This window comes from Bos javanicus, chromosome 15 (assembly GCF_032452875.1).
Source record: "Bos javanicus breed banteng chromosome 15, ARS-OSU_banteng_1.0, whole genome shotgun sequence".
In the NCBI taxonomy this organism is placed as follows: domain Eukaryota; kingdom Metazoa; phylum Chordata; class Mammalia; order Artiodactyla; family Bovidae; genus Bos; species Bos javanicus.
In genome coordinates this window covers 59225073-59253016 of record NC_083882.1, presented here as the reverse complement: position 1 = coordinate 59253016, position 27944 = coordinate 59225073, and the positions used below count along the sequence as shown (strand labels likewise).

Here is a 27944-nt window from a genome sequence, read left to right as displayed (position 1 = left end):
CACACATTCCTCAACATTTGTGTTGTCGTGGTTGGAAGCTTTTCTAACTCTGCCTGCTTCTTCCCAACTGTCCATACAAAGATATTTTTGTTAACCATCTGCTAATTAACAGAATTCTTATGTGTCATGAGGCCTATGACAACCAAATCTGATTGCTCAAAATTGGCCCTTCCTTCCTTTACCCCCTTGTCTTCTTCCTTTCCCTCTCTCTTGATTAATCTTTGAGAAAAACATGAGATACAAAAATAATAAGGCACGATCCCTACCCACAGTGTACTCAGCTTGGTGGAAGTCAGATCCACATGCTTGTGCTTAGCTGCTTAGTTTCTCCATTTCCTTCTCTAGTGCATCTTCCCAACCCAGAGATCAAACCCATATCTCTTGTGTTTCCTGCATTGCAGGAACCTCTGAGCTTTTGGGAAAATTATAACACAATGTATACACTTAAAATGAACATATGTGCATTGTATGTCTATGTATATACATATACACACATACATGATATACATATATACATATGTGTGTATATATACTAGTCCATGTTAAATATTTTTTAAATATATCATACATATACTATATATTATACAAATATATGGGCTTCCCTGGTGGCTCAGTGGTAAAGAACCTGCCTGCCAATATAGGGGGTGTGGGTTCGAGATATATATGCTGTTGCTGCTGCTGCTGAGTCACTTCAGTTGTGTCTGACTCTGTGCGACCCCACAGACGGCAGCCCACCAGGCTCCTCTGTCCCTGGGATTCTCCAGGCAAGAATACTGGAGTGGGTTGCCATTTCCTTCTCCATCGATATATATATATACATATATATATGTGTGTGTATATATATAGCTGGTTCTTCCTCTGCTGCCAGTGCCAGGGACTCAGGAGATGAAGGTTTGGTCCCTGGGTGGGGAGGATACCCAGGAGTGGGAGGTGTCGGCAGACTCCAGTGTACTTGCCCGGAGGGTTCCATGGATGGAAGAACATGGCAGGGGTGCAAAGAGTCGGACACAACTGAGCACACACACAAAAACAAACAAAAAATAAGTAAAACAAAAGACAAACCTTCAAAGGGGGAAGTAGGTTCAGATGGTAAATCACGGCCTACAGGGCAGGAGAGTGGGCTTCGATTGCTGGCTCAAGTCAAGGGAATGGCTACCCACTCCAGTATTCTTGTCTAGAGAATTCCACGGACAGAGGAGCCTGGTGAGCTACAGTCCGCGGGGTTGCAGAGTCAGACATGACTGAGCGACTAACACTTTCACTTCACTTTCACTTTTTTGATAAGACCATTTTTATTTACATACAACATGAATGCAAGAAGTCCTAATGCATTTACCAAAAATATGCTAGAGCTATTATATTTAGGAAGTCTACAAAATAAATATATATATAAATATTACTGAGAGAAATTAAAGGACATCTGATAATTGGATTGATTGAACTGATTAAATGAATTGTTTAGAACATTTACTATAAATAAACTATCAACTATCTTCAAATTGATATATAGATAAAGTGACACCTCAATCCAAATCTGATCAGATTTTCAATTTGTTTTGGTAAAACTGATAACATAATTCTAAAATTTGTATAGAAATGCAGAGGACCTTGAAAAGTCAAGCATTCTATAAAAAGAAAAAAAAAAGGGAAAACATTTACTGTCTGATTCAAACTCATTATAAAGCTATATTAATCAAGCCAGTGTGGTATTGACATAAGGTTAGACAATTAGGCCAAGAAAACAAAAGGGATACATTACTATATACAAAATGGACAGCTAGTGGAAAGTTGCTATATAACACAGGTAGCTGAATCTGGGCTCTGTGACAACCTAGGAGAGTGGGATGGGGGGAGGGGTGAGAGGGAGGTTCAAGAGGGAGGGGACATATGTATACTTAAGACTGACTCATGTTGTTATATGGCAGAAGCCAGCACAACATTGTAAAGCAATTATCCTCCAGTTAAAAATAAATTATATATATATATATGTGTGTGTGTGTGTGTGTGTGTGTGTGTGTGTGTATTTCTGGCTTCTGGGGGAAGCCAGCCTGCATGCTGTTAGGACTCAAGCAATCCTGATGGCAGGCTCACATAGAAGGGCCACCTGCCAACAGCCAGCCCTAATTTTTCAACCCTGTGATTGTGCCACTTTGGAAATAAATCTCCCAGAAGTTAAGCTTTTAAATGGCTTCAGGTGACATCTGACCACAACTCTTAAAAGACTGCCAAGGCAGAACTGCCCAACTAAACCATTTCTAAATTCCTGGTCCATAGACATCCCCAGTAATCATAAATGATTACCACTGCTTTAAGCTACTGTTGAGGTAATTTGTTAGGCAGCAATTGAAAGTTGCTCAGTCATGTCCAACTCTTTGTGACCCCGTGGACTATATAGTCCATAGAATTCTCCAGGCCAGAATACTGGAGTGGGCAGCCTTTCGCTTCTCCAGGGGATCTTTCTAACCCAGGGATCGAACCCAGGTCTCCCACATTGCAGGCAGACTCTTTACCAGCTGAGCCACAAGGCAAGTCCAAGAATACTGGAGTGGGTAGCCTATCCCTTCTCCAGTGGATCTTCCCGACCCAGGAATCAAACTGGGGTCTCCTGCATTGCAGGCGGATTCTTTACCAACTGAGCTATAAGGGAAGCAGCAATAGATAAATAATTATGTTAAAATTAATTGTATTAACTAATTAATTATAATAACTAATTATACTAATTAATAGATAACTCATATGAGCTATGCAGCAATAGATAACTAATATAGTTGGGCAGGATTGGGCAGGTGAAGGTCACAGAAGTCACTGGGTGAAAAAGTGAAAGTGTTCAAGGAAAAAGAGAAACAGCAAAAGCTCAGAATGTGTGGGGCTAAAAGTGAATCTCTAGTACTACAGAGTTAATTTTAGGATTGAAAAGTAAAAGATGTGGATGGAGCAGTAGCCAGAGCCAAGTCATGAAGGGTTTTATATGCTGAGTTAAAGAACTTGAAGTTGAGCTCAACAAAGATTCTCAAAATGGGCTCTCTGGATCACTAGATTCAGATGAGTTAAAATCCCCCTGGGGAATTTTAATAATGACCTCAGCTGATTCCTAAGTCTATGAAAATTTAAGTATGTGCTGACAAACGGAGAGCAATTGACAAACAACTGTTTAAGAAAAGAAGTATAAGCAGATCAGGCAGGGGTTCCTTGGAGAAAGGGAACCGAGCATGGCTTTCTTGATATGAGAGGAGCCATTTTTGGACTAAGCCATTTTGTGACCTAAGCCTGACCACAATGCTTGTCCTTAAAACAGGTCTCAGGAATTAATAATCTTAAGGGAACAAAAGAATGCAGAAAAAAAATGAGAGGAAAGAGAAGTAACAAAATTAATATATCAGTTGTAAAAACTCCCAGTTCTCTTTCAATCGTAAGCATTAACCTAAAGTGCTCAACCATGGGATCAACTAGAGCTTAAGGGATGATAATGTTGACCTTTTGTGACCCTCCTGACTTGAACCAACTAAAGCTTGTACTGTATAATGCCCAAGCCCTTCATGGGGATGAATGTACCCTTAAATTAACTTAAAATTTAAATTAAATTAGCTTAAAATTAAAATTAGCTTAAAACTTTCCTAATTTTGACTTGGGAAGACACAGCTTTGGGAAAGATCCCGGGTGTCTCCTTACTTCCTAAAAGTAATAAGAAATCCTTCCCTCTCCAGATCCTTGGCTTGTTTGTGTCTTTTGGCTCAACACCTACCAAGAGGTGAACCAATTTTTCAGGTAACAGGACTTGGTCAAAACTGAGTTTCAGATGAACTTGGCAGTTCTGTGGTGAACAATTTGGAAAGGATAGAGACTCTTCATTGAACTGGTTCTATGAAGACTTACCTTCTAGAACTAACACCAAAAAAGATGTCCTTTTCATCATAGGGGATTGAAATGCAAAAGTAGGAGGCAAGAGATACCTGGAACAATAGGCAAGTATGGCTTTGGAGTAAAAAATGAAGCAGGGCAAAGGCTAACAGAGTTTTGTCAAGAGAACACACTGGTCATGGCAAACACCCTTTTCCAACAACCCAAGAGATGATTCTACACATGGACATCACCAGATGGTCAATAGCTAAATCTGATTGATAATGTTCTTTGCAGCCAAAGATAGTGAAGCTCTATACAGTCAGTAAAAACAAGACCTGGAGATGACTATGGCTCAGATCATGAGCTCCTTATTGCAGAATTCAGGCTTAAACTGAAGAAAGTAAGGAAAACTGTGAGGCCATTAAGGTATGACCTGAATCAAATCCCCTATGATTATAGAGTGGAGGTGATGAATAAATTCAAAGGATTAGATCTGGTAGTCCAATTGCTAAAAAACTATGAACAGAGGTTTATAATGTACAGGAGGCAGTGACCAAAATCATCTCAAAGAAAAAGAAATGCAAGAAGGCAAAGTGGTTTTCTGAGGAGGCTTTACAAATAGCTGAGGAAAGAAGGGAAGTGAAAGGCAAAGGATACAGGGAAAGATATACTCAATTGAATGCAGAGTTCCAGAGAATAGCAAGGAGACATAAGAAAGCCTTTTAAAGTAAACAATGCAAAGAAATAGAGGAAAACAATAGAATGGGAAAGACTAGAGATTTCTTCAAGAAAATTAGAGATACCAAGGGAATATTTCATGCAAAGATGGGCACAATGAAGGCCAGAAATGGCAAGGACCTAACATAAGCAGAAGAGATTAGGAACTGGTGGCAAGTAGACATGGAAGAACTATATAAAAAAAAGTCTTAATGACCTGGAAAATCATGATGATGTGGCCACTCACCTAGAGCTGGATGTCTCAGAGTGTGAAGTCAAGTGAGTCTTAGGAAGCATTAGCACAAACAAAACTAGTGGAGGTGATGAAATTGCAGCTGAGTTATTTAAAATCCTAAAATATGATGCTATTAAAGTACTGCACTCAATATGTCAGCAAATGTGGAAAACTCAGCAGTATCCGCAGGACTGGAGAAGGCCAATCCCAAAGAAGGACAGGGCCAAAGATGTTCAAACTACCACACAATCGCACTCATTTCACATGCTAGCAAAGTAATGCTCAAAATCCTTCAAGCTAGGCTTTAGCAATATATGACTGAGAACTTCCAGATTTTCAGGCTGCATTAAGAAAGGCAGAGAAACCAGAGATCAAATTGCTAACATTTACTGTATCACAGAAAAAGAAAGAGAATTCCAGCAAAACACCTACTTCTGCTTCATTGACTGTGCTAAAGCCTTTGACTGTGTGGACCACAACAAACTGGAAAATTCTTAAAGAGTTAGGAATACAGGCCACCTTACATGTCTCCGAAAAAACCTGTATGCAGGACAAGAAGCAACAGAACTGGACATGAAACAATGGACTGATTTCCAGTTGGGAAAGAAGTAAGTCAAGGCTGTATATTGTCACCCTACTTATTTAACTTATATACAGAGTCTGGAATGCTAAGCTGGATGACTCACAAGCTGGAATCAAGATTGCCGGGAGAAATATCAACAACCTCAAGTATGCAGATAATACCACTTTAATGGGAGAGAGCAAAGAACTGGTTTTAGAACAGGCAGAGGAACCAGAGATCAAATTACCAACATCCGCTGGATCATGGAAAAAGCAAGAAAGTTCCAGAAAAACATCTATTTCTGCTTTATTGATTACGCCAAAGCCTTTGACTGCGTGGATCACAATAAACTGTGGAAAATTCTGAAAGAGATGGGAATACCAGACCACCTGACCTGCCTCTTGAGAAACCTATATGCAGGTCAGGAAGCAACAGTTAGAACTGGACATGGAACAACAGACTGGTTCCAAATAGGAAAAGCAGTACATCAAGGCTGTATGTTATCACCCTGCTTATTTAACTTCTGTGCAGAGTACATCATGAGAAACGCTGGGCTGGAAGAAGCACAAGCTGCAATCAAGATTGCCGGGAGAAATATCAATAACCTCAGATATGCAGATGACACCACCCTCATGGCAGAAATGATCAAAGTGAAAGTGGAGAGTGAAAAAGTTGGCTTAAAGCTGAACATTCAGAAAATGAAGATCATGGCATCATCTGGTCCCATCACTTCATGGGAAATAGATGGGGAAACAGTGGAAACAGTGTCAGACTTTATTTTTTGGGCTCCAAAATCACTGCAGATGGTGATTGCAGCCATGAAATTAAAAGACGCTTACTCCTTGGAAGGAAAGTTATGACCAACGTAGATAGCATATTGAAAAGCAGAGACATTACTTTGCCAACAAAGGTCCGTCTAGTCAAGGCTATGGTTTTTCCTGTGGTCATGTATGGATGTGAGTTGGACTGTGAAGACGGCTGAGCGCCAAAGAATTGATGCTTTTGAGCTGTGGTGTTGGAAAAGACTTTTGAGAGTCCCTTGGACTGCAAGGAGATCCAACCAGTCCATTCTGAAGGAGGTCAGCCCTGGGATTTCTTTGGAAGGAATGATGCTAAAGCTGAAACTCCAGTACTTTGGCCACCTCATGCGAAGAGTTGACTCATTGGAAAAGACTCTGATGCTGGGAGGGATTGGGGGCAGGAGGAAAAGGGGATGACAGGATGAGATGGCTGGATGGCATCACTGATTCGATGGACATGAGTCTGAGTGAACTCCGGGAGTTGGTGATGGACAGGGAGGCCTGGCGTGCTGTGATTCATGGGGTTGCAAAGAGTCGGACATGACTGCGTGACTGAACTGAACTGAACTGAACTGAAAAGAGTGAAAAAACTTGACATAAAACTCAACATTCAATAAATGAAAATCATGACATCAGTCCCATCACTTCACGGCAAATAATTGGGGGAAAAGTAGAAACAGTGACAGATTTTATTTTCTTGGGCTCCAAAATCACTGTGGATGGTGACTGCAGCCATGACATTAAAAGACACTTCCTCCTTGGAAGAAAAGCTATGACAAAACTAGACAATGTATTAAAAAAGCAGAGATAACACTTTGCTGACAAAGGTCCATATAGTCAAAGCTATGGTTTCTCCAGTATTCATGTACAAATGTGAGAGTCAGTCCATAAGGAAAGCTGAGCACCAAAGAATTGATGCTTTTGAACTGTGGTGCTAGAGAACACTCTTGAGAGTCCCTTGGACAGCAAAGAGATCAAACCAGTCAATCCTAAATTGTCAATCCTGAATATTCATTGGAAGGACTGATGCTGAAGCTGATACTTTGACCACCTGATGTGAAGAGCCGACTCATTGGACAAAACCCTGATGATGGGAAAGACTGAGGGCAAGAGGAGAAGGGGCAACAGAGGATGAGATGGTTGGATGGCATCACCGACTCAATGGACTTGAGTTTGAGCAAACTCTGGGTGATAGCAAACTCCGGGCTTCTCTTGTGGTTCAGCTGGTAAAGAATCTGCTTGTAATGTGGGAGACCTGGGTTTGATCCCTGGGTCAGGAAGATCCCCTGGAGAAGAATACTGGCTACCCACTCCAATATTCTGGCTTGGAGAATTCCATGGATGGAGTCACAAAGAGCTGGACACGATGAGTGACTTTCACTCACTGAATGATAGTGAAGTACAGGGAAGCCTGGCGTGCTGCAGTTCATGGGGTCGCAAAGAGTAGGACAGGACTTAGTGACTGAACAGCAATGACAGTTCCACCTGGGATTTCTCCATCATCTTAGAGAATAGCTCCTGGTTTCTGTTGAGATGCCTAATCTCTATTTATTTCATTGAACTGTCACTTGGCCACACCCTTAGTGTTTCATTTTTTGCAATACAGATGGGCTGAGAATTTTCTAAATCTGTTATGTTCTATTTCCTTTTTGCTTAACAAGTTCAAGTCACTCTCTCTTTTCATATTTTACTATAAGCAGTCATGAGATGCCAAGCCACAGCTTCCACACTTTCCTTAGAAACAATTTCAGGTAAAATATCCAATTTCAATGCTTGAAATTTCCACCTTCCACAAAACAGTAGAACATGACACAATTCAGCCAAGTTCTCTGTCACTTATAATAAGAATGACCTTTCCTCCAGTTTCCAATAACATGATGCTCATTTCCATCTAACACCTCAACTGAATGATTATTGCCATCCATATTTCTACTAATATTCTGTTCAGGATTTTTGAGGTATTTTCTAAAACAATTATTTTCTACTGTTCTCTTCCTAACTGCAAGCTTCAGGAAACTCCAAGAACCTCTACCTGGAGGGTTTGATCAGCCTTCCCCAAATGCTAATCAACTACAGATTACTCTGGCGCTCATTTCCTCTCATTTGGAAAAACTGTTCCAAAGGCTCCCCAGGCAAATAGAACTGAGACTGTAGGGCATCCTCATATCAGAAATTGGAATTGGGCACCATTATGGGGTTGGTGCTCTTCACTTTCTGGGAGGCTTTGGTCATGGTGCTACAAGTGGGCAGTGCAGAAGCCATTGGAATGACTGCCATTTTTCTTGCAGTAGGCGAGGCAGATGCATGGGATGCACACCGAAGCCTCCATTGTGGCTCAGGTGGTCTCCAAGATTGCCAGCAAGTCCTTGGCTGGTCATCAAACATGGGTACTCCAAGGTCAGCTACATCCTGGTAGCCAGGGTCAGGCTCTGGAATGAGATACTAATGCACAGTACAATGCCCAGAAGCACCACCAGCTTAGTGACGGCCACTGAGCTGAAGCTCCTGAGAAATAGCAAGGGGACTATGAAGGCCAACAGCAGTGAAACAGGCAGGGTGGTCCCAGTGACCTCAGAGCAACTGGTTTGTCGCAGTTGCTTAAACTCCTTGGTTAAGTTTATTCCTAAGTATTTTATTCCTTTTTATGCTATTATAAATTAGGATTTTTCCCTTCAATTTCATATTGGGATTGTTTAGTGTTAGCACATACAGTGAAACTTATTTTCGTGTATTGATTTTTCATCTTGCAACTTCGCTGAATTCATTTATTCATTTTAACATTTTGTGTGTGTGGAATCTCCTCGATTTTCTATACATAAGGTCATGTCATCTGTGAACAGAGATAATTTTACATCTTCCTTTACAACTTGAATGCATTTTTTTTTCTTGCCTAATTGTTATGGCTAGGACTTTCAGTACTATGTTGAATAGAAATAGTAAGAGAGGGCATCCTTGCCTTGTCAGAGGCCATGAAGAAGTTGCTGGTGCACCTGGGCATCATACTGTGCATTAGTATATCATGCCAAAGCCTGGCCTGGCTTCCAGGATGTAGCTGACCTTGGCGTGCCCATGTCTGATGACCAGCCGAGGACTTGCTGGCACACTTGGAGAACACCAGAGCCACAGTGGGGCTTCAGTGTGCACACCATCCACCTGCCTTGCTACTGCAAGAAAGATGGCAGTCCTTCCAATGCCTTTTAAGATCTGCACTCAGATCTTAAAAGAAAAGCTTTCAGTTTTTCACAATTGAGTATGATGTTAGGTGTGAATTTTTCATATATGCTCTTTTTTATGTTGAGGAAGTTTCCTTCTATTCCTACTTTATTGAGTGTTTTCATCAGGAAACGTGTTAAACTTTGTCAAAAACTTTTTCTGCATCAATTGAGGTAATTATTTGATTTTTGCCCTTTATTCTGTTAAAGTGGTGTATTACATTGATTTTCATATGTTGAACCATCTTTGCATTCCAGAAATACATTCTATTTGGTCAAAATATAAAATTCTTTTAATGTTCTGTTGGACTTTATTGAGTATTTTTTGCATTAATATGCATCAAAAATAATGGTCTGTGGTTTTCTTGTATTACTTTGTTGTGGTTTGATATAAGAATAATGCTGAGTTCATAAAATAAGCTTGGAAGTGTTCTCATAAATTTTGAGGAAGCATTTGAGAAGGATGGCTGTTAATATTTTTCTTTAAATATATGGTAGGATTCTCCAGCAAAGTCATCTAATTTTGAGTGTTTCTTTTTGGGACATTTTTGACTATAGAGTCTTTCTTCTTACTAGTTACAGGTCTGTTCAGATACTTTTTCATAATTTAATCTTAGGAGGTTGCATGTTCTAAAAATTTATCCATTTCTTCTGGGCTAGTCAATTCCTAGAAGTCTCTTATGATCACTTTAATTTCTGTGGCTTCAGCTAAAATATCTCTTTCATTTTTGATGTTTGCTTTTTAAGTCTTCTCTGATTTATTCTTAGTCTAACTAAGCATCATCAGTTTTACTGTTCTTTTCAAAACATCAGCTCTTAATTTGGTGATTTTTTCCTATCATTTTTATATTTCCTATTTTGTTTATTTCTACTTTAATCTTTTTTATTGCCTTGCTTATACTAACTCTGGGTTTAGCTTGCTCTTCATTTGTATTTCCTTGAGGTATATGGTTAGGTTTTTGATTTGAAGTCTTTCTTATTTATTAATACAGGTGTTTACTACCATAAACTTCCCTCTGACTATTGCTTTGTCTTTGTCTCATATGTTTTAGTATGTTTTCATTTTCATTTGTCTCAAGATGCTTTTTCATTTCCCTTGTCATTCCTTCTTTTATCTCTTGGTTTTTGAAGAGTGCATTAATTTCCATGCTGTGAATTTTCCAGTTTTCCATTTACTATTGATTTTTAGTTTTATCCCATTGTTGTCAAAAAAAGATATTTGGTATGGCTTCAATCTTTTTAATGTTAAGACTTGTTGTGTGGTCTAATGTGTGATCTTAGAGGATGTTCTGTGTGCACCTCAGAAGAATGTGTTTTCTGCTGTTATTAGTTGGAGTGTTCTGTATGTATCTGTGATATTCAGTTAGTCTATACTGCTGTTCAAATCCTCTATTTCCTTATTTATTTTATGTATAGTTGTTCTATTATTGAAATTAGGGCATTGAAATCTCTTCCTATTTTTAGAGATTTAATTCTACTTCTCCCTTCAATTCTGCTAATATTTGCTTCCTATATTTGGGTGCTCTGATGTTAGTTGCATATATATTTATAACTGTTTTATCTTTCTGGTTAATTTTTTTATGATTATATAATATCCTTCTTTGTTTCCAATGACAATTTGTGACGTAAAGCCTATTATGGCTGATTTAAATATGGCCACCCTACTTTCTCTTGGTTACCATTTGCTTTTATATATTTTTCCATTCTTTTATTTTCAACCTGTGTATCCTTATATCTAAAATGAGTTTCTTATAGAGAGCTTACAGTTGGATATTGTTTGTTTGCTTTTTAAAAATCTATTCAGTCACTCTATGCCTTTGATTGGAGTGCTTAATCCATGTAAATTTCAAGTTACTACTAATTGGGAAGGATTTATTATTGATACTTTATTCATTGTTTTCTGTAAGGCTAGAGTATTTTTCCCTTTTCATCTCTGGCTTTTTTCCTTAGATTTTATTGATTTTTGGTAGTGATGTGCTTTAATTCTACTATCTTTTCCTTTGAGCATCTTCTATCTTCTTTATGGTTATCAGTTCAGTTCAGTTCAGTCGCTCAGTCGTGTCTGACTCTTTGCGACCCCATGAATTGTAGCACCAACTCCCGGAGTTCACTCAAACTCATGTCCATTGAGTTGGTGATGTCATCCAGCCATCTCATCCTCTGTCGTCCCCCTTTCCTCCTGCCCCCAATCCCTCCCAGCATCAGTCTTTTCCAATGAGTCAACTCTTCGCATGAGGTGGCCAAAGTACTGGAGTTTCAGCTTTAGCATCATTCCTTCCAAAGAACACCCAGGGCTGATCTCCTTTAGAATGGACTGGTTGGATCTCCTTGCAGTCCAAGGGACTCTCAAGAGTCTTCTCCAACAACACAGTTCAAAAGCATCAATTCTTCAGCGCTCAGCTTTCTTCACAGTCCAACTCTCACATCCGTATATGACCACTGGAAAAACCATAGCCTTGTAGGATTATATAAAACATCTTATAACCGCTAACAACTTAATTTCAACCTCCTTTACATATCTCCCTCCAGTTTATCCCTATCATAAGTGATATTTTTTATTTTACATCCATAATATAGTCTTATAGTTATTTGTTATTCTTCTATCTTTTAAATTCCATACTAAAATTTAAATTCCATACTAAAATCAAATATTCTGTATTTGTTTTTATATTTACCTTTACCATAGAGCTTTATGTTTTCTTAAGCTTGGACTCCATTTAGCACTTTTACTAAGGCAGATTTAGTGGTGATGAAATCCCTCAGGTGTTGTTTATATTGTTAGGTCTTTATATCTCCTTCACCTTTGAAGGACAGTTTTGGCCTGATAGAATATTCTTGGTTGCCAGCTTTCCTTTTCCTTTCAGCACTTTGAATATATCATCATATTCCCTTCTGACATGTAGTGCTTCTGATGATACATCACTTGATACTAATAGGAGTACTCTTGACAAGTCACTTTCTCATTCTGTTTTTAAGATTCTCTGTCTCTGAATTTTTACAGTTTGATTTTTAATATATCTTAGTATAGGCCTCTTTGGATTCTTCCCAGCTGGAGTTTTTGGGCTTCTTGAATTTGGATGTCTAATTTCTTTCTCAGATTGGAAACTATTCAAACATTATTTCCTCATATAAGCTCTCTGTCTCTTTCTCTCTCTCTTCTCCTTCTGGGACTCCTGTAATGCACATATTGCTTCTTTTAATGGTGTCCCATGAATCGATTAGACTGTCTTCATTTTTCTAGGTTTCAGAAATTGACTTTTATTTTTTATACTCAACTGTAATCTGCTTCTACTCAGTGTTCCTGAGCTTCCACTCAGTGTTCCTATTCCTACCCTTATGAGAAATTACAACCAGTAGGCCTGAGATTTTTATTTTTGTTTTTTTAATTATGTAGAACAGTTCTTTATTTAAAGGTGGTTATAATGACTCCCTCTTGATTGGCTTGGTTTTGGATGAACATCTCCAGGCTCTTTTGCCATATGGATCCAAGGTCTTATCTCCATCCTCATACCCACTGTGGAGTCCAATTTACTTTTGCCACTCCCAAAGTGTTCTCCAAAGGAATCTAGAACTGACCACAGGATTCCAGGTGGTATCTGATCTAGATAAAGCAGGAGAACAGTTACTTCCTACTATGGACTCATTTTCTTCCTGACAATGGGATCCTTCTTTAAATTAGTTTTTATTTTTCCTTTCTTTTTTTTTTTTTTAAGCTAGCTCAACAAGTCAGACTTGTTTTTTTCTTTTCTAATTCCCTATATATTTTTCAGGTATAATGATACCAATTTAAGTCTTCATTATTTTGCACTTATGAAGAAATCCCACAGTTTCAAGCCCTGGAGCCCTAAATGTGGAATGTGATTAAAATATAAAATTACAGGTTTTATTACTTCACTGAAACTCAACATGCTCTGATATTTCATCTTCTTCATCCAGGTTTCCCTCTACTTTTTCCTTGTTTTTTACTTAACATCATAGCTATGTTTCTTTGTTCAATTATAATTTGGTGGGCCCAGTGTTTTATGCAATTTATCTGTTTAATGCCATTTCTATTTGATTGTAGTGAAGTTCCATAAGGAAAATGACTTTGTTATGTTTGCTGATATTCCTTGTGTTTAAGCACATTGCTTGGCCATTGTTCATAGTCAATACATATTTGTTGAGTAAAAGAAAATGCTCCTTCCATTTTCCTTTGAAGACTATATGTATTGGTTGGGTCTTTCAGGAAGTTGACACGGATATGGAATTAGGAATGCACACAGTTTATTGGAGTAATGCCTGTGAAAGACAACAGCAAGAAGAAACAGAACTAGGTAGAGAGAGCCTCAAACAGTCTTGTCCAAATCAGGAGGAGCTCTAGAGTGAAGACTTCTCATTAGAGGGGAATTAGAGGAAATAACATCCAGGCTCCAGTACTTCAGCCTCTTAGGAGCCAATGGTCATCTCTTTTCACATGTAATAAGCATTAAGTAAAATTTATTATATAAAAGAGCAAAACCATAAGACTTTGTGCTCCCCTCTCCTCTCACTTCCCAGAAAGGAAGAATGTGCTTAAAGAGAGGATCAATTCCTGGTAGAACTCCTCATTTAAAGGAATGAGTTCAATTCCTCATTAGAACTCCTCATCAAAAGGTAACAGAAACCAAAGCTAGTTAGTTTAAGAAAACAAAAGCAAGGAGGTGTGGGGGGTATATTTTGATGATAAATAGATGCTTTACAGACCCTAAAAGCAGTACGAATCCAAGTCTCACTGAGCACAGAACAGCTTCTGGAACCCAGGCAGTGTTCCTTCTTCATATCATGCCTGAGATTTTCTCTGTAGCTTAATTCCATTTATCCATAGATTGAATTTCTCCATTTCTCTTGTCCTTCAAGGGAAAGTGGCTGTATAACAGCTTCTGAATTTACTTTACGTGGTTACAGTACAAACTAACAAGCTGCTTCTTAGATCCAAACACAAGTGTCATGAGGATTAGGATAAAGACTCCGCTTGGTTCATCTTGGATCACATTTTTAACCCAGTTCCAATTATCCATGGCAGGACAATGAAGTAGAATGGAAGGTGAGATGGTAGAATGATAAAATGCAAATAAATATATCTGGTGAGTCCATCTCACACTTGTGTACCAGGGGAAAATTTCTAAGGGAAGGAAGTTAGCAACTGAAAGAATGAACTTCCAGATAATTGGAAATGGGCTACAAAAAGATGTTATGGTAACTATATCGCTAGAAGTTATCAATAAAAGGCTTAAGGATGTAAAGAGTCTACCTGCAATGCAGGAGACCTGGATTCGATCCCTGGATTGGGAAGATCCCCTGGAGAAGGGAAAGGCTACCCACTCCAGTATTCTAGCCTGGAGAATTCCATGGACTGTATAGTCCATTGGGTTACAAGGAGTGGGTCATGACTACGTGACTTTCACTTTAGGATGTGATTTAGATACTCTCTTAAAAGCAAAAGAGACTCTCTCTTAGTGTCTCTTCATACTTTATAACTCCAGGGATCATGCACTCTCTCTCTTGAGGAGTAAGATTTTTTTCTATGTCCTTTAAGAACATTTTCAGAATTAAATATGTTTCTAGAACAAGTGGATAAATGGACACAGGCATCAAAGTAAAAGAACTGAACTTCCCAGAAATCATTCTAGAGAGCTGACGTTAGGACTTGGAAGTTAACACCTATATATGAAACATATAATTAAAGTTATTTCAGTTAGGAAGGTAACTGATTTGGTAAATTTAACAGTCACTCTTTTAACTAAATTGGCTCATCAAAGAGCAGGCTGGGTATTTTTTTATGACTTGCAAGGCAGTGCAGAGCAAATAAAAATTTCTACACATGTCAATGTAAAACTAAATTCCACTTTGTGATCACAACAAATACTTTGACCTTTTATTAAGGTCAGTGTCCAAAGTTTATTAATTCAGTGTTAGTTTAGTTTATTAATTCTATCTCATCCATTCACAGTTTCACTTAACAAACACACATCTTGTGCCTCCAGCCATGTCAGGCTCTGCGCTAGGTTTGGGAGATACAAAAGTAAATCACATATTCTTTCTCTTAAGACACCAATATGTTGTAGATATAGTCACATAGATAAGAAAATAACAAGACAATGAAAAGTACTACAATATGACTACAAAGAGCTGTTGAGGGAGTCCAGAGCGGGCAGTAGCAAAGATCAACCTGAAGGTCTCAAAATATGGATCTTTGAGAATCTTTGTGGAAGTGCTGTATTGTTTACATCAGGTCCAAAGTGCTGTTTTCAAAAGGAGGCACTTCTTCCCTGTCCTGATTAAATTCATATTTTTATCATGCTTCAGAAAAAGTTGTAAGCCTGGTGTATTTTTTAAAATTGATTCTGCAACAAATCACCACAAATATAATGGCCTAAAACAACACCTTTTATTTTCTCACAGTTTTGACAGGTCAGAAGTGCAGCAAGACATGATTAGATTTTGTGCTTAGGACCTCATAAAGGTAAAATCAAGGTGTCAGCCAGAGCTGCAGTTCTCAGACTCTTGAAGCCAAGGATCCTCTTTACCAAGCTCAACGGTTATTGGCAGAATCCAGTTCCATGTGGTTGTAGGACTGCAATCCCATTTCCCTGTATCTTCCAACTCAACAACAGCACAGAATCCTTCTCATGATTTGAATATTTCAGAATTCCCATCCTGCTTTAAAGGGATAATGTAATCTCCCTATCTTAATGTCTATTGGTTATTAACATTAATTACATTGTGAGGTCCCTTTTGCCATGTAACATAACATGAGTTGGGCTTTCCTGGTGGCTTAGCTGGTAAATAATCCACCTGGAATGTGGGAGACCTAGGTTCGATCCCTGGGTTGGGAAGATCCCCTGGAGAAGGGAACAGCTACCCACTCCAGTACTCTGGCCTGGAGAAGTTCATGGACTGGACAGTCCATGGGGTCACAGAGTCGGACATGACTGAATGACTTTCACTATCACAACATGGGTGCAACACCAGACAGAGAAACAGTCATGGGGTCAAAATTTTGTCTACTACATCCAATATATGGATATTATTCCTCTCTCTTTGCCAATTTCTTTGGAATCACTATAAGAAGTGACCTGAGAAAGAAGATATATAAGGCAATGCCTAAAGAAATAAAGATTTCTTTGTGTTATTTCAGATGTTCAAAGTCACATGGTCCTAATTTGAGGCTTCAGTTGAGTTCAGTTCAGTTGCTCAGTCATGTCCGACTCTGTGACCCCATGAATCGCAGCACGCTAGGCCTCCCTGTCCATCACCAACTCCCGGAGTTCACTCAGACTCACGTCCATTGAGTCGGTGGTGCCATCCAGCCATCTCATCCTCTGTCGTCCCCTTTTCCTCCTGCCCCCAATCTTTCCCAGCATCAGAGTCTTTTCCAATGAGTCAACTCTTTGCATGAGGCGGCCAAAGTACTGGAGTTTCAACTTTACCTTCACTCAAACTTCCTACCACATTTTAGGGTAGTCAGTGAAGGTAGATGTGGACAGTGAATCCTGGGATGTGAACTCAAGGCTACGTGCCTTGAGATCTAAAGTTTCTGAACACTAATGCTGATTCTGCTTGTAACCAGAGATATTATATATCAACTACACTGGGAAGAAAAAAGAGGGAAAAAGGAAGGAAATATTTATGTGTCAAGCACATTCATACACCCACTATCTCATGGAATCCTCAGAAACACTCTATTCAGTGTTCCCTTCTGCATTTATAGAGGAGGAAAGTTCAGTCAGGTTAAGTGATTTTGCAAAGATGGTAGAATTTGCAAGTGGTAAAGCCAGAGAACATGTGTAACTCCAAAGTCCATGGTCCTTCAGTTTACTTTACCAGTATTTCAAAGTTATAAGAAAAAGTTCTGCCTACCAGGAGCAGGAAATTAAAACAGAAACAATGTCCTGTGTGGAGTGAGCCATGATGTAATTAGTAAATGTGGGCCTCTGGACATGTGCGTGGAACCAGGTCCAAATGTGGAGCTGAATATGCCCAGTGTCCTCAAGAAATGTATCTGGAGGCCAACATACCAGTGTCAGCCACGACCATGCCAGGTAATGCCTCTTCTTCCCAGGAGCACATCCTTGGTCAGCCAGAAAACCATCTGGGTCTCTGATTAATTTGAAGATGACAAATGATGGTTTAAAGGTGGGTTAACTCTCAGACAAAGAGATGCTGGTATTAGCCTATGAAATCATTCCAGACTGCTCTACAAAATGGTATCATTAAAATGATGTTTTTGTCTCCAGGCCTTTCATTTGGTATGGTTCATCTGGTCTGAAATGCTCTGTCAAATGAGAATTTGTGCATAGATAGGAACCATTTCTGGGGTCAGGGAATGCCAGGCCAAAGTCCACCTCAGTCAGAGCTTCTGGTTTGGTTCTTTCTAAACAAACCCTGGCTTTTAGAACCTTTCCTGTATGGAGAGCTTTCTCTTACCTCCTCTCCATGCCTTCATATAAACATGCTGGAGCAACTTTTTCTCAGAAAGAGTATAACTTACATTTCTTTACTTTTTTATTATTTCAAAATGTTCGATCTAACCTTCCCATGGACTTTCTTTTTTTTTTTTCCCCATGGACTTTCATATACAGAGGGCTCATGTCAGTCATTCCACAAACAGTGAGTGTCTAATGTGTAAGCACTGGGTTAGCTACCTTGGGCGTTGAAGTCAACAAGACAGGTGAAGTTTTTGATCTCAAAGATCTTGAAATCTAAATCATCAGGGAAATGCAACCCAAAACACAATGTGAGATGCAAATCGTCTCACATGTGTGAGATGTCATCACACACGTGTAACAGGGCTATTATCAAAAGACAAGAAATAATGAATGTTGGTGAGGATGTAGAGAAAAGGAAACCCTTGTGCGCTATTGTGGAGAATATAAACTGGCATAGCCACTATACAAACAGCATGGAAGTTCCCCCCAAATTAAAAATTGAACTACCATATGATACAGCAATGTCACTTCTGAGTGTTTATCTAAAAAAAAAAAATACTAAACTGAAAAGATATATTAATCTACACCCTCAGGTTCACAGCAGCATTGCAGCATTATTTGGCACAGTCCAAGCATGGAAACAACCCAAGTGTCTATCAATGGACAAATGGATAAAGAAAACGTGACACATATACACAACAAAACGCATGGATACACGCACAAAGAATGGAGTATTAGTCATTAGAAAAATAAAACCTTGCCATTCGTTACAACATGGCTGAGGCTTGAGGGCCTTATGCTAAGTAAAATAAGTCAGAGAAAAACAAACACGCTATGATCTCACTTATATGTGGAATTGAAAAAAGAAAAACAAAATGAGCTTATAGATCCAGAGAACAGATTGGTGGTTGCCAGAGACACGGGGTGGTGGGGGGCAGAAGTGTAGTGGGGGGGAGAAGTGGGTGAAGAGGGGGAGAAACGGGTGAAAGACACAGATTTCTGGTTGTTCAATAAATAAGTCATGGAGATGGACAGCATGATGACCATAGTTAGTGATACTGTGCTGCACATTTGAAAGTTGTTAAGAGAGTAGATCTTAAAAGTTCTCATCATGACAAAAAATAATTTTGAACCATTATTGTGACAGATGGTTAACTAGATTTATTGTGATAATTTTGCAATATATTCAGATATCAAATTATTGTTTTATATCTGAAACTAATAAAGTATTATATGCCAATTATGTCTCAATAAAATATATTGTGAAGTTCAGTGGGAGGAGACAGGTAATAACAAAGTAAATGCATAAGTGGATAACATAACTGCAGGTTGTAAAAAATGATATGAGAGATATGAGCAGGGTTATGAAATACCAAATATCCAGGCAGAGATGACTTCAGACATAGAGCAAGAAAAGACCTCACTGAGAAGATGATACTGAGAGGAGGCCTGCAGATAAGGAGTAAAGAGTTGGACATATAACAATTACATGTATAGAGAACACTCGCAAAGGCACGGGGGTAAGAAACAGTTTGGTATGTTTGAAGATGAGAAAGGCAGCGGTGTGCCAGGAGGGTAGTAAGTGAAGGAAAATGACGGTGAGAGATCAAGTTGGACGGGTAGAGAGAATCCAAAACAGGGGTGGGAGGGGCAGCCCTGAGGGCCATCGTATATATTCTTTCATTTTGATCCTTCCACAAATCTGTTAAGTAGTAGTGGGTTTTCTAGCAATGAAACTGAATGATGGATTTCATCTAAAGACCAAGAAGACCTGGCCTTGTAGAGCTATCTTTAACCTACAGAATAGTTCCAAATTGCCACATAAGTGAAATTCTTCTAATAGAACTTCTGTTTCCACACCCTTGGATTGATGAGACCCAGAAAATTCCAGAATTTATTGAAAAGTAAGAATTTTTGCAAAATATTTCAAGAGAGCCATCTTTAAAATAGTGAACTAGGCATGAAATTATATGACTCCATCTAGCTAAAGTAATAACACAGGACTTCCCTGGTGGTCCAGTGGCTATGACTCTGCCTTTCCAATGCAGGGGACCCAGGTTCCATACCTGGTTAGGGAACTAGATCCCACATGTCACAACTGAGTTCGCAGGCTGCGGTGAAAGATTCTGCATGGCACGACTAACAGATCCCGTGTGCTGCAACTAAAACCAGGCACAGCCACGGAAATAAGTGAATTAAAATAAAATATAAGTAAATAAATAAAGCCAATAACTGAAAACAGGTCAAGAGACAGGCAAATACGGTCATCTTCAACCACCTCTGTGCTGGTGATTTTTAAAATCTATGCCCAGTCTCAATATCCCTCTCAATTCCATGCTTCCTATTCACTTCCACAGTGATTCTCAATAACTTTTTCTTGGCAGGATAACTTAGTAAGCTGAAAACACACAGGAAGGGATTAAAAGTTCAAAACTGATTTAAAAATGAGTTTTGTAAAATTGAAATGTACCCAGTTACAGCACCCATTTCCCTTAAGCTCTATGTCACTGCATGGGTAGAAATGTTTACTGCTCTGACCTTTCTAGCTTCTGCTTGTTGAATGAGCTGTAGTAAGAAGGAAACAATAAAGGTGGTTTTATTTTTTATTTCTACTGCTGCCCTCAAACCATTCTACCAGGTCCTTCTTCTCTGTCTTCTCAAGCCACTTCTATCTCTTTTCTGGCCATTTCTGAATAACAAAAGAATACCATTGTTTTCAAATATCAAAAATAAATTTAATATCATAGAACATCCCTTATATGTGGAATCTAAAAGAAATGATACAAATGAACTTACTTACAAAACAGAGACTCACAGACTCAGAGAATGAGCTTATTGTTGCCAGGGGCACGGATGGGATAGTTAGGGAGTCTGGGATTGACATGTATACACTGCTATATTTAAAATGTATAACCAACAAGCACCTACTGTACAGCACATGGAACTCTGTTCAATGTTATGTGGCAGCCTGGACGGGAGGGGACTTTAGGGGAGAATGGATACTTGTATATGTATGGCTGAGTCCCTTTGCTGTTTACCCAAAACTATCACAACATTTTAATTGGCTATACTCCAATACAAAATAAAAAAAATTTTTAAAGGGGGGGTAAATATCAATCTACAACAAAATCCAATCTGTCATTGAATTTTAGGTACTTCCTTCCCTCACATGGAATGACCCAAGGATTCTATAAATTAGCAATGGGAAAAGGGACATGGCCAACTTTTTTTCCTGTTCCAGTATCCTATTCTCCATCTGTTTTCTCCTCGAGCCATGTAGGAGCACCAAAGTGAGAGAGCCATGGGGACTGATTCATGAGTTAATCATTTTTGCCCAAACAGCCCCTCCTCCCAAAAGAAAGAGAAGGCAATATTTTCTCACCTGTGTTGTGAAGAGGTGGAGGCTAGGTCCTGGGCATCTCTAAAACAGTTCAGCTTCTCAAGCTCAACTTGCAGACAAACAACGTAGACTTAATATAAATAGAAAAATAAATTACATCACAAAGAATTACAATATCTACACTTTATCCTCTGTCTTATGATATTCATCTACAGAGTCAGTTTTGCCTTTATAAAGTGGCATCCTGGTGAGGGAACTCAAGGCAAAGAGAACAAGCAAGTGGCTTCATGGCTCCAGGCCAAGTGAGCCTCCCAGCAGCGCTTCTTAGGCTTAGTTCCTCTCAAGCGTTGGCTTTACAGCCTTCACAACCATGAGCTGTCTTCACCTTATTGTTGTTCAGTTGCTAAGTCATGTCCAACTTTTTGTGACCCCATGGACTGCAGGCAACATACCAGGTTCCTGCCCATGGGATTTCCCAAGCAAGAATATTGGAGTGGATTACTATCTCCTTCTCCAGGGGATATCCCCGACCCATGGATGGAATTCATGTCTCCTGCATTGGCAGGTGGCTTTTTTACTGCTGAGCCACCAGGCAAGCCCCTGTCTTCACTTAAGATCTCTCAAAGCTACCTATGATAATTCTGCTGTTATAAATTTCCTGCCATGCCTTATTCACCATTATTTATGACTGGTGAATACTGTTCTGTTACATTAAACTGCCTTAAGTTTATACTTAAACGATACTCAAATGCAGGGACACGTGTTATACCATGGCTTTGTACAACAAACTGTATAGACTTATGAGGACTGCACTCCCTTATATTTGAATAGTGCACCATGCTTTATAAAACACACTCTCTCTTTCTCTCTCACACACACACACACACAATATCTCACTGATGCCTGTGAGGCAGATACTGAGATACTATTATAAAGAAATACGACAAAGAGTTAGAAAAAAAATTCCAGATGTTCACAATGATTATTTATTTGTGTCGATAAATGACTGTCCATGAACTTATAGCTTTAAGTAGCCTGTCTCAAATTTCATTAGGTTTTACAAGTAAAGTAGAACCCACTACTATTTACCTATTCTCTGTAAAGAGAAATTAGAATTTATTCCACTTTGCAGAATGGTGAAGCCTGTCAAATTTGGTAGGATATGGGGAGTTAGTGATATTTGTTGGTAAAAGTTGCTTGGTAACAAATGACCTAGTGTGAATGTATTTTAATAGTTAAGGTGGAAAATGTTTATGTGGGAGTTTATAATTCCTATTTCTCAAAAGTAAAGTTAAAAATTTTTGGTATAATTTATTTTCCTAAGTAGAGCATTTGCTCTGTGGGGACGTGGCCCAGAGAGTCTGTGAACATCAGGTGGCTGGTGCACAGCATCACTTTGTGTCTACTTTTGTGCCTTTTCACAAGGTGCTAACTGCGGTACAAAATGGATCAGTTGCTGGACAATAAAAATACATCAAGATAAAAACAAGTAGAGCAAAAGAAGGAGTGTGTACCATTTAAAGTTTTATCCAAAAAACTTCAATCCAACTTAATTTTCTTTCTAGCTGTATTTTACTATGTGAGGAGTGACCATGTCAGCATATTTGGATTAACATGGTGTTTAATATGCTTAAGTTGTAGAGTATGGTTGGCCCTTTCGTGTATTTTGTTAATGTCAGGTGTAATTTTATAATAAAACAATTTGTATATTTTTAAAAACATGCAAATTATGAAATAGGAATTCTACCCTCTGCTTTTCCTCTTTTTTTGAGAAAACATGTCTTTCAAGTGCCTCTGAAACTGTCCTCAGGCAAATTAGTGAACTTGTGAATTTTGACCATCATCAATAAAATGGTTATGAGAATTTGTGGCCAGATTTGTAAATAATTTCACATGACCAAATGGTCATCAGGTTATGGTGATCATCTCTATTTTGGGTGCAGGCATTTTTTATTTATCTACAGCCCTTGGACATCATAGCACATAATAGGTATACAATAGATGTTTAAAGGATAAGTACATATGGAAAGAGTAGAGAGGAGAGGCCATAACTTGTGTCTAATAGTTTAAATAGTGCTGGCAGCCATCTCCATCTTAGCAACAGCAATATTTCTGAGGTTAAATGTCCATGAAATAAACCACTGTGCCCAAATTCCCATCATTTATGCACTGCCTTCTATTCTTTGCATCATCTTTACCATTTATCTTATTTAATTAATTGATTAACACATTTTTTTTTCCTTAAAAATATTCACAAAGGAAGCAAAACCAATTCTAATATAAATCAGAAGAGCAGATAGCTACGGGAGTGGAGATTGACTTGCATTTTTAGGGACATGAAAATGTTCTACATCTCAGTGGTGTGTGTGTGTGTGTGTGTATATATACACACATACATATATATAAATTTGTGATATATAGAGAGATTTGTTTAAAGTCATTGAATTGTATACTTAAGAACTGTGCTGATTAAAATATGTAACTTTTCCCCTCATTAAAAAATATATTTGAAGAAAAGAAGTAGATCAGGTAACTTTAAATACAATCACAATTAAAATAAAACAGTGTTATTAAATTCTAGATAAGATTCCTTGCAGAAGGCTCTAAGCCTGAAGCCTGTTCTCCTTTTTTTTTAACATTTCTTCATTGTTTTAAATATAGCTTTATTTTTAATTTTTATTTTTTGCCATGTGGCATGTGGGATCTTAGTTCCATGACCAGTGTCCCCTGCATTGGAAGCCCAGAGTCTTAACCACTCAACCACCAGGGAAGTCTTGCTCTCTCTTCTTTACAACAGAGATTATCAAATAATAATAATAATGCCCCCTTCTCCAAAACAGAGATATAGTGTTAAAAAGAGTAAAAAGAATGCTAAAAACAGCTATGTCTCTTCATCTCCCTTTCACCTTTATCCCTTTCTTTTCTTTAGAAAATGTTATTAGCATCCTTCCTTCTACTATCAAATAGCCATGAGTCAGGCCTAACAAAGTAAGCTGCGTGCTACGCAGAGGACACCAACCTCAGCAAAGGGCAGGTCTATTTGCAAAGAGGGGGTGGGGGCCTAGCAGTATCAGGAAATCAGCTACATGCAGAGAGATTAAGCAAATAAATAAATATATCAAGAACAATGAAAGTCAGGTTTCTCACTATGGGAAAGGGAGTTATAAATATGGAAAAAGATAAAACTAGAATAAACCCAGCTGGCACTGGATTAGAATTGAATGTACCAAGGTAAGCAACAGTTATTATAGGTAGGTAAAGAAATAGATATAATTATAAAGATACATGTAATTCCTTGCTATCTGTTAAAAAGGTCAGAAAGCAGTGGCATTCAGTGGTAATGAGCACAGAGTGATCACATGCGGGTTTCAAATAGTAAAGTGATCAGAATTCCTTGAAGAAATGACCAAATCCAGGGCTAGAACTGGGAAAGAACACAATGAGCCTAGAACATCTTTGGTAACAGAAAGTAAGGAAATGCTCAAAGAAGGATGAGGGCCTAAGTGAACTTGGCTTTCCCTGGCCAAATCAAGGACTACTGGAGCATTAAAATAAATGATACCATAATAAATTGCAACTCATGGAATAAACTAATACTCCAGTGATATAAATAAATGACAAAATAGATGGGGAGAAAGTTCTTCCTTCTGGTAGAAAGCCTCCAATTAAATCCAGAAAGATTAATGGTTTTACACAACTAGAGAGGAAGTCCTTTTAGGCTATAGGAGACATTTTCAAAGACATAGTGTTGTGAGTAGGTAGCGAGTTGGGTGTACCTAGATCACAGAGGGATGGTAGAGGCAAGTGGGGAGGGGAGAAGGGGCTAGACCATAATAGGGCCACACCCTCCTCTCCTTTTGTGCAGTGTCATGAGCACATGCAGTTTGAGAAATTGACAGAGACGTTAGAGTTGATGTATTAGGGCAGCACCTCTGAGAAGCAGATCCCAAGACAGGATTAAATATGCAAATGGTTTATTAAGGGAATGCCTGCATGAATGGAAAGGAGGAGGAAGCTGACGAAGTTTGGGGGAGTCATTGGGCGGTGATGTAAGTCTGACCCTGTGTGAAGAGAGGTAAGGAAGTTTGGATGGAAGGTTCAGCAGAGGCGTTTGTGAGTTCTTCAGCCAAGCCTGGCTGTCAAGTACTCCTGCGTCTTCCTGGAATGGGTAATTGGATTCCTACTTCACTCAGTTATTGATGGGAAGCAGTCCACGGCAGGCACGGCCTAAAGCACATGCAGGAATGTACTTCTGAGAGCAGCCGCTTAGACCCTTAGTTACTTATGCTCCCTGTAGTAGGTGGCAGCATTCTCATGACCAGAACATTTGAGTTTTGGATGATGAAAAGGACTTAATTAGCAGAAGAGGTGAAGGTTGTTACAAGGAGAGGTGTGAAGGAGCTTACATTTAAGCATTCACCTTGTTCTTTTTGAAGTATCAATTTTCTTAGTTAGGAAGGAGTCAGGCATTTCTGAGTTGAGCTGTGAGCACATTTATCACTCTGCAGTAAATAAACATGGACATGTAATTTTCGAGAACCCACTAACTTACTTTAGCTTCTTAGTGTAGTTAAGTCTTCTGTGTTTGTCTGATCCATCTGTCTTCCTTTTCTCCAGAATTATTTTGATCCATATCAATAACCTCAGATGTGCAGATGACACCACCCTTCTGGCAGAAAGTGAAGAGAAACTAAAGAGCCTTTTGATGAAAGTGAAAGAGAAAAGTGAAAAAGCTGGCTTAAAACTCAACATTCAAAAAACTAAGATAATGGCTTTCGGTCCCATCACTTCATGGCAAATAGATGGGGAAACAATGGAAACAGCGACAGACTTTATTTTCTGGGGCTCCAAAATCACTGCAGATGGTGACTGCAGCCATGAAATTAAAAGATGCTTGCTCCTTAGAAGAAAAGCTATGACCAACCTAGACAGCATATTAAAAAGTAGAGACATTACTTCGCCGACAAAGGTCCGTCTAGTCAAAGCTATGGTTTTTCCAGTAGTCATGTACGGATGTTAACAGTTGGACTGAGAAGAAAGTTGAGCGACGAAGGATTGACGCTTTTGAACTGTGGTGTTGGAGAAGACTCTTGAGAGTCTCTTGGACTGCAAGGTGATCACACCAGTCCATCCTAAAGGAAATCACTCCTGAATGTTCATTGGAAGGACTGTTGCTGAAGCTGAAACTCCAATACTTTGGCCACCTGATGTGAAGAACTGACTCGTTTGAAAAGACCCCGATGCTAGGAAAGATTGAAGGCAGGAGGAGAAGGGGACGGCAGAGGATGAGATGGTGGATGGCATCACCGACTTGATGGACATGAGTTTGAGAAAGCTCCAGGAGTTGGTGATGGATAGGGAAGCCTGGCATGCTACAGTCCATGGGGTCGCAGAGTCAGACATGACTGAGCAACTGAACTGAACTGATCATTGTAACACCCTTTGTTTTACACTGAACAGAAGCTGATTTGTAATTGTATATGCCTTTCACTAATGAGATAGGAAAATAAATTCTATTTCTATTTGGTAAAAACATATCTTTTCCCCTTAAACAATAGGTTCATATTGTTAGAAAAGCTGGAAATAAGAAGTAGCAAAAATGATCTTTGATTTTGTAAAGGTTGGGAACAATTCAAATCAACTGATCCTGTTGAGTTTGAAAAGACTATAAATTCATAACACAGTTTCAGGTTGCTTTCGTCTTAATTACAAATTTCCTAAACCTTATTAAAGAAAGGAAATTATTTTTCTAGACTCATTTTATCAGGTTTGGAGTTCCCTCATTCTTTATCAAGAGCCTAAAAAGTTCTCCAAATTGCATAAGTAACAACTATAAAATATGACTCATTGCATTTCTTTCAGTGAGTAATGCAATTAACACTGCAATATTGTAGCCACTATTTTAAAATATTCTTATTAACATTTATTAACTGCTAGCATTGAGATTTTTTTTTACCTCTGAGGAAAAGACTCAAGATGCCCATTATAGCTTTTAACAAACTTAACAATGTGCCCTTTCCTCAAAGGATGCTGTATCTGTTCCAAATGATGTCATTTAAAGACACCACAGAGCACTTCATTGGGTAAAAGCAAATTGGTGCCTGGAAGAATTTGGGGGAATTTTTTTCATTCAATGGCAAGAAAATTGTTATTCTAAAAATGAAATGCATATAAGTAGTTGTTTAACAGAAATCATGCTAAAGATGTCTCTGTAAAATAGCTGTTGCATATGAACTATAATTTTGGCTTTTTTTGTGTGTGTATAATTCTTCTGTGTATTCTTGCCACCTGTTCTTAATATCTTCTGCTTCTGTTAGGTCCATACCACTTCTGTCCTTTATTGAGCCCATCTTTGCATGAAATGTTCCCTTGATATCTCTCATTTTCTTGAAGAGATCTCTAGTCTTTCTCATTCTATTGTTTTCCTCTATTTCTTTGCATTGATCACTGAGGAAGGCTTTCTTATCTCTCGTTACATTTTTAGAATTGTGCATTCAACTGGGTATATCTTTCCTTTTCTCCTTTGCCTTTAGCTTCTCTTCTTTTCTTTCCTTTATTTATAAGGCCTCCTCAGACAATCATTTTGACTTTTTACATTTCTTTTTCTTGGCATTTAGTCTTCAAGACTATTCAGGTCAATACTCTATAACATTTGAGTAAGATAGCAATATGTTTTTTTGGTGTGGTGAAGGGTACGGGGAGGGAAAAAGCTCCACCTTCCTTTAAAAGAGTAACCATTAACTTTAAATATCTTTCATTGGAAGCACCCATTCCTGGCTTCATATATGCTG

The 27944-nt window shown here is 38.7% G+C and overlaps 1 protein-coding gene across 6 annotated transcripts in view; it reads right to left on the bottom strand.

Moving 5' to 3' along the window:
- The window catches only part of METTL15 (methyltransferase 15, mitochondrial 12S rRNA N4-cytidine), a 367997-nt gene that overhangs the window by 117196 nt on the left and 222857 nt on the right, over positions 1–27944 (bottom strand). The window contains exons 6-7 of one of the 6 annotated variants that reach the window (XM_061380994.1): positions 21196–21283; positions 12808–12967 (exon numbers count right to left, since the gene is read on the bottom strand). The exons of 2 other annotated variants lie outside the window; for them this stretch is intronic. In XM_061380994.1, coding sequence (XP_061236978.1) covers positions 12895–12967; positions 21196–21283 — 161 coding nt within the window. In that variant the 3' untranslated portion in view covers positions 12808–12894. Of the gene's footprint in view, positions 1–12755; positions 12968–19890; positions 19976–20429; positions 20503–21195; positions 21284–27944 lie in introns of those variants that run through there. 3 more of the 6 variants (XM_061380996.1, XM_061380997.1, XM_061380993.1) reach the window with 3 other exon arrangements.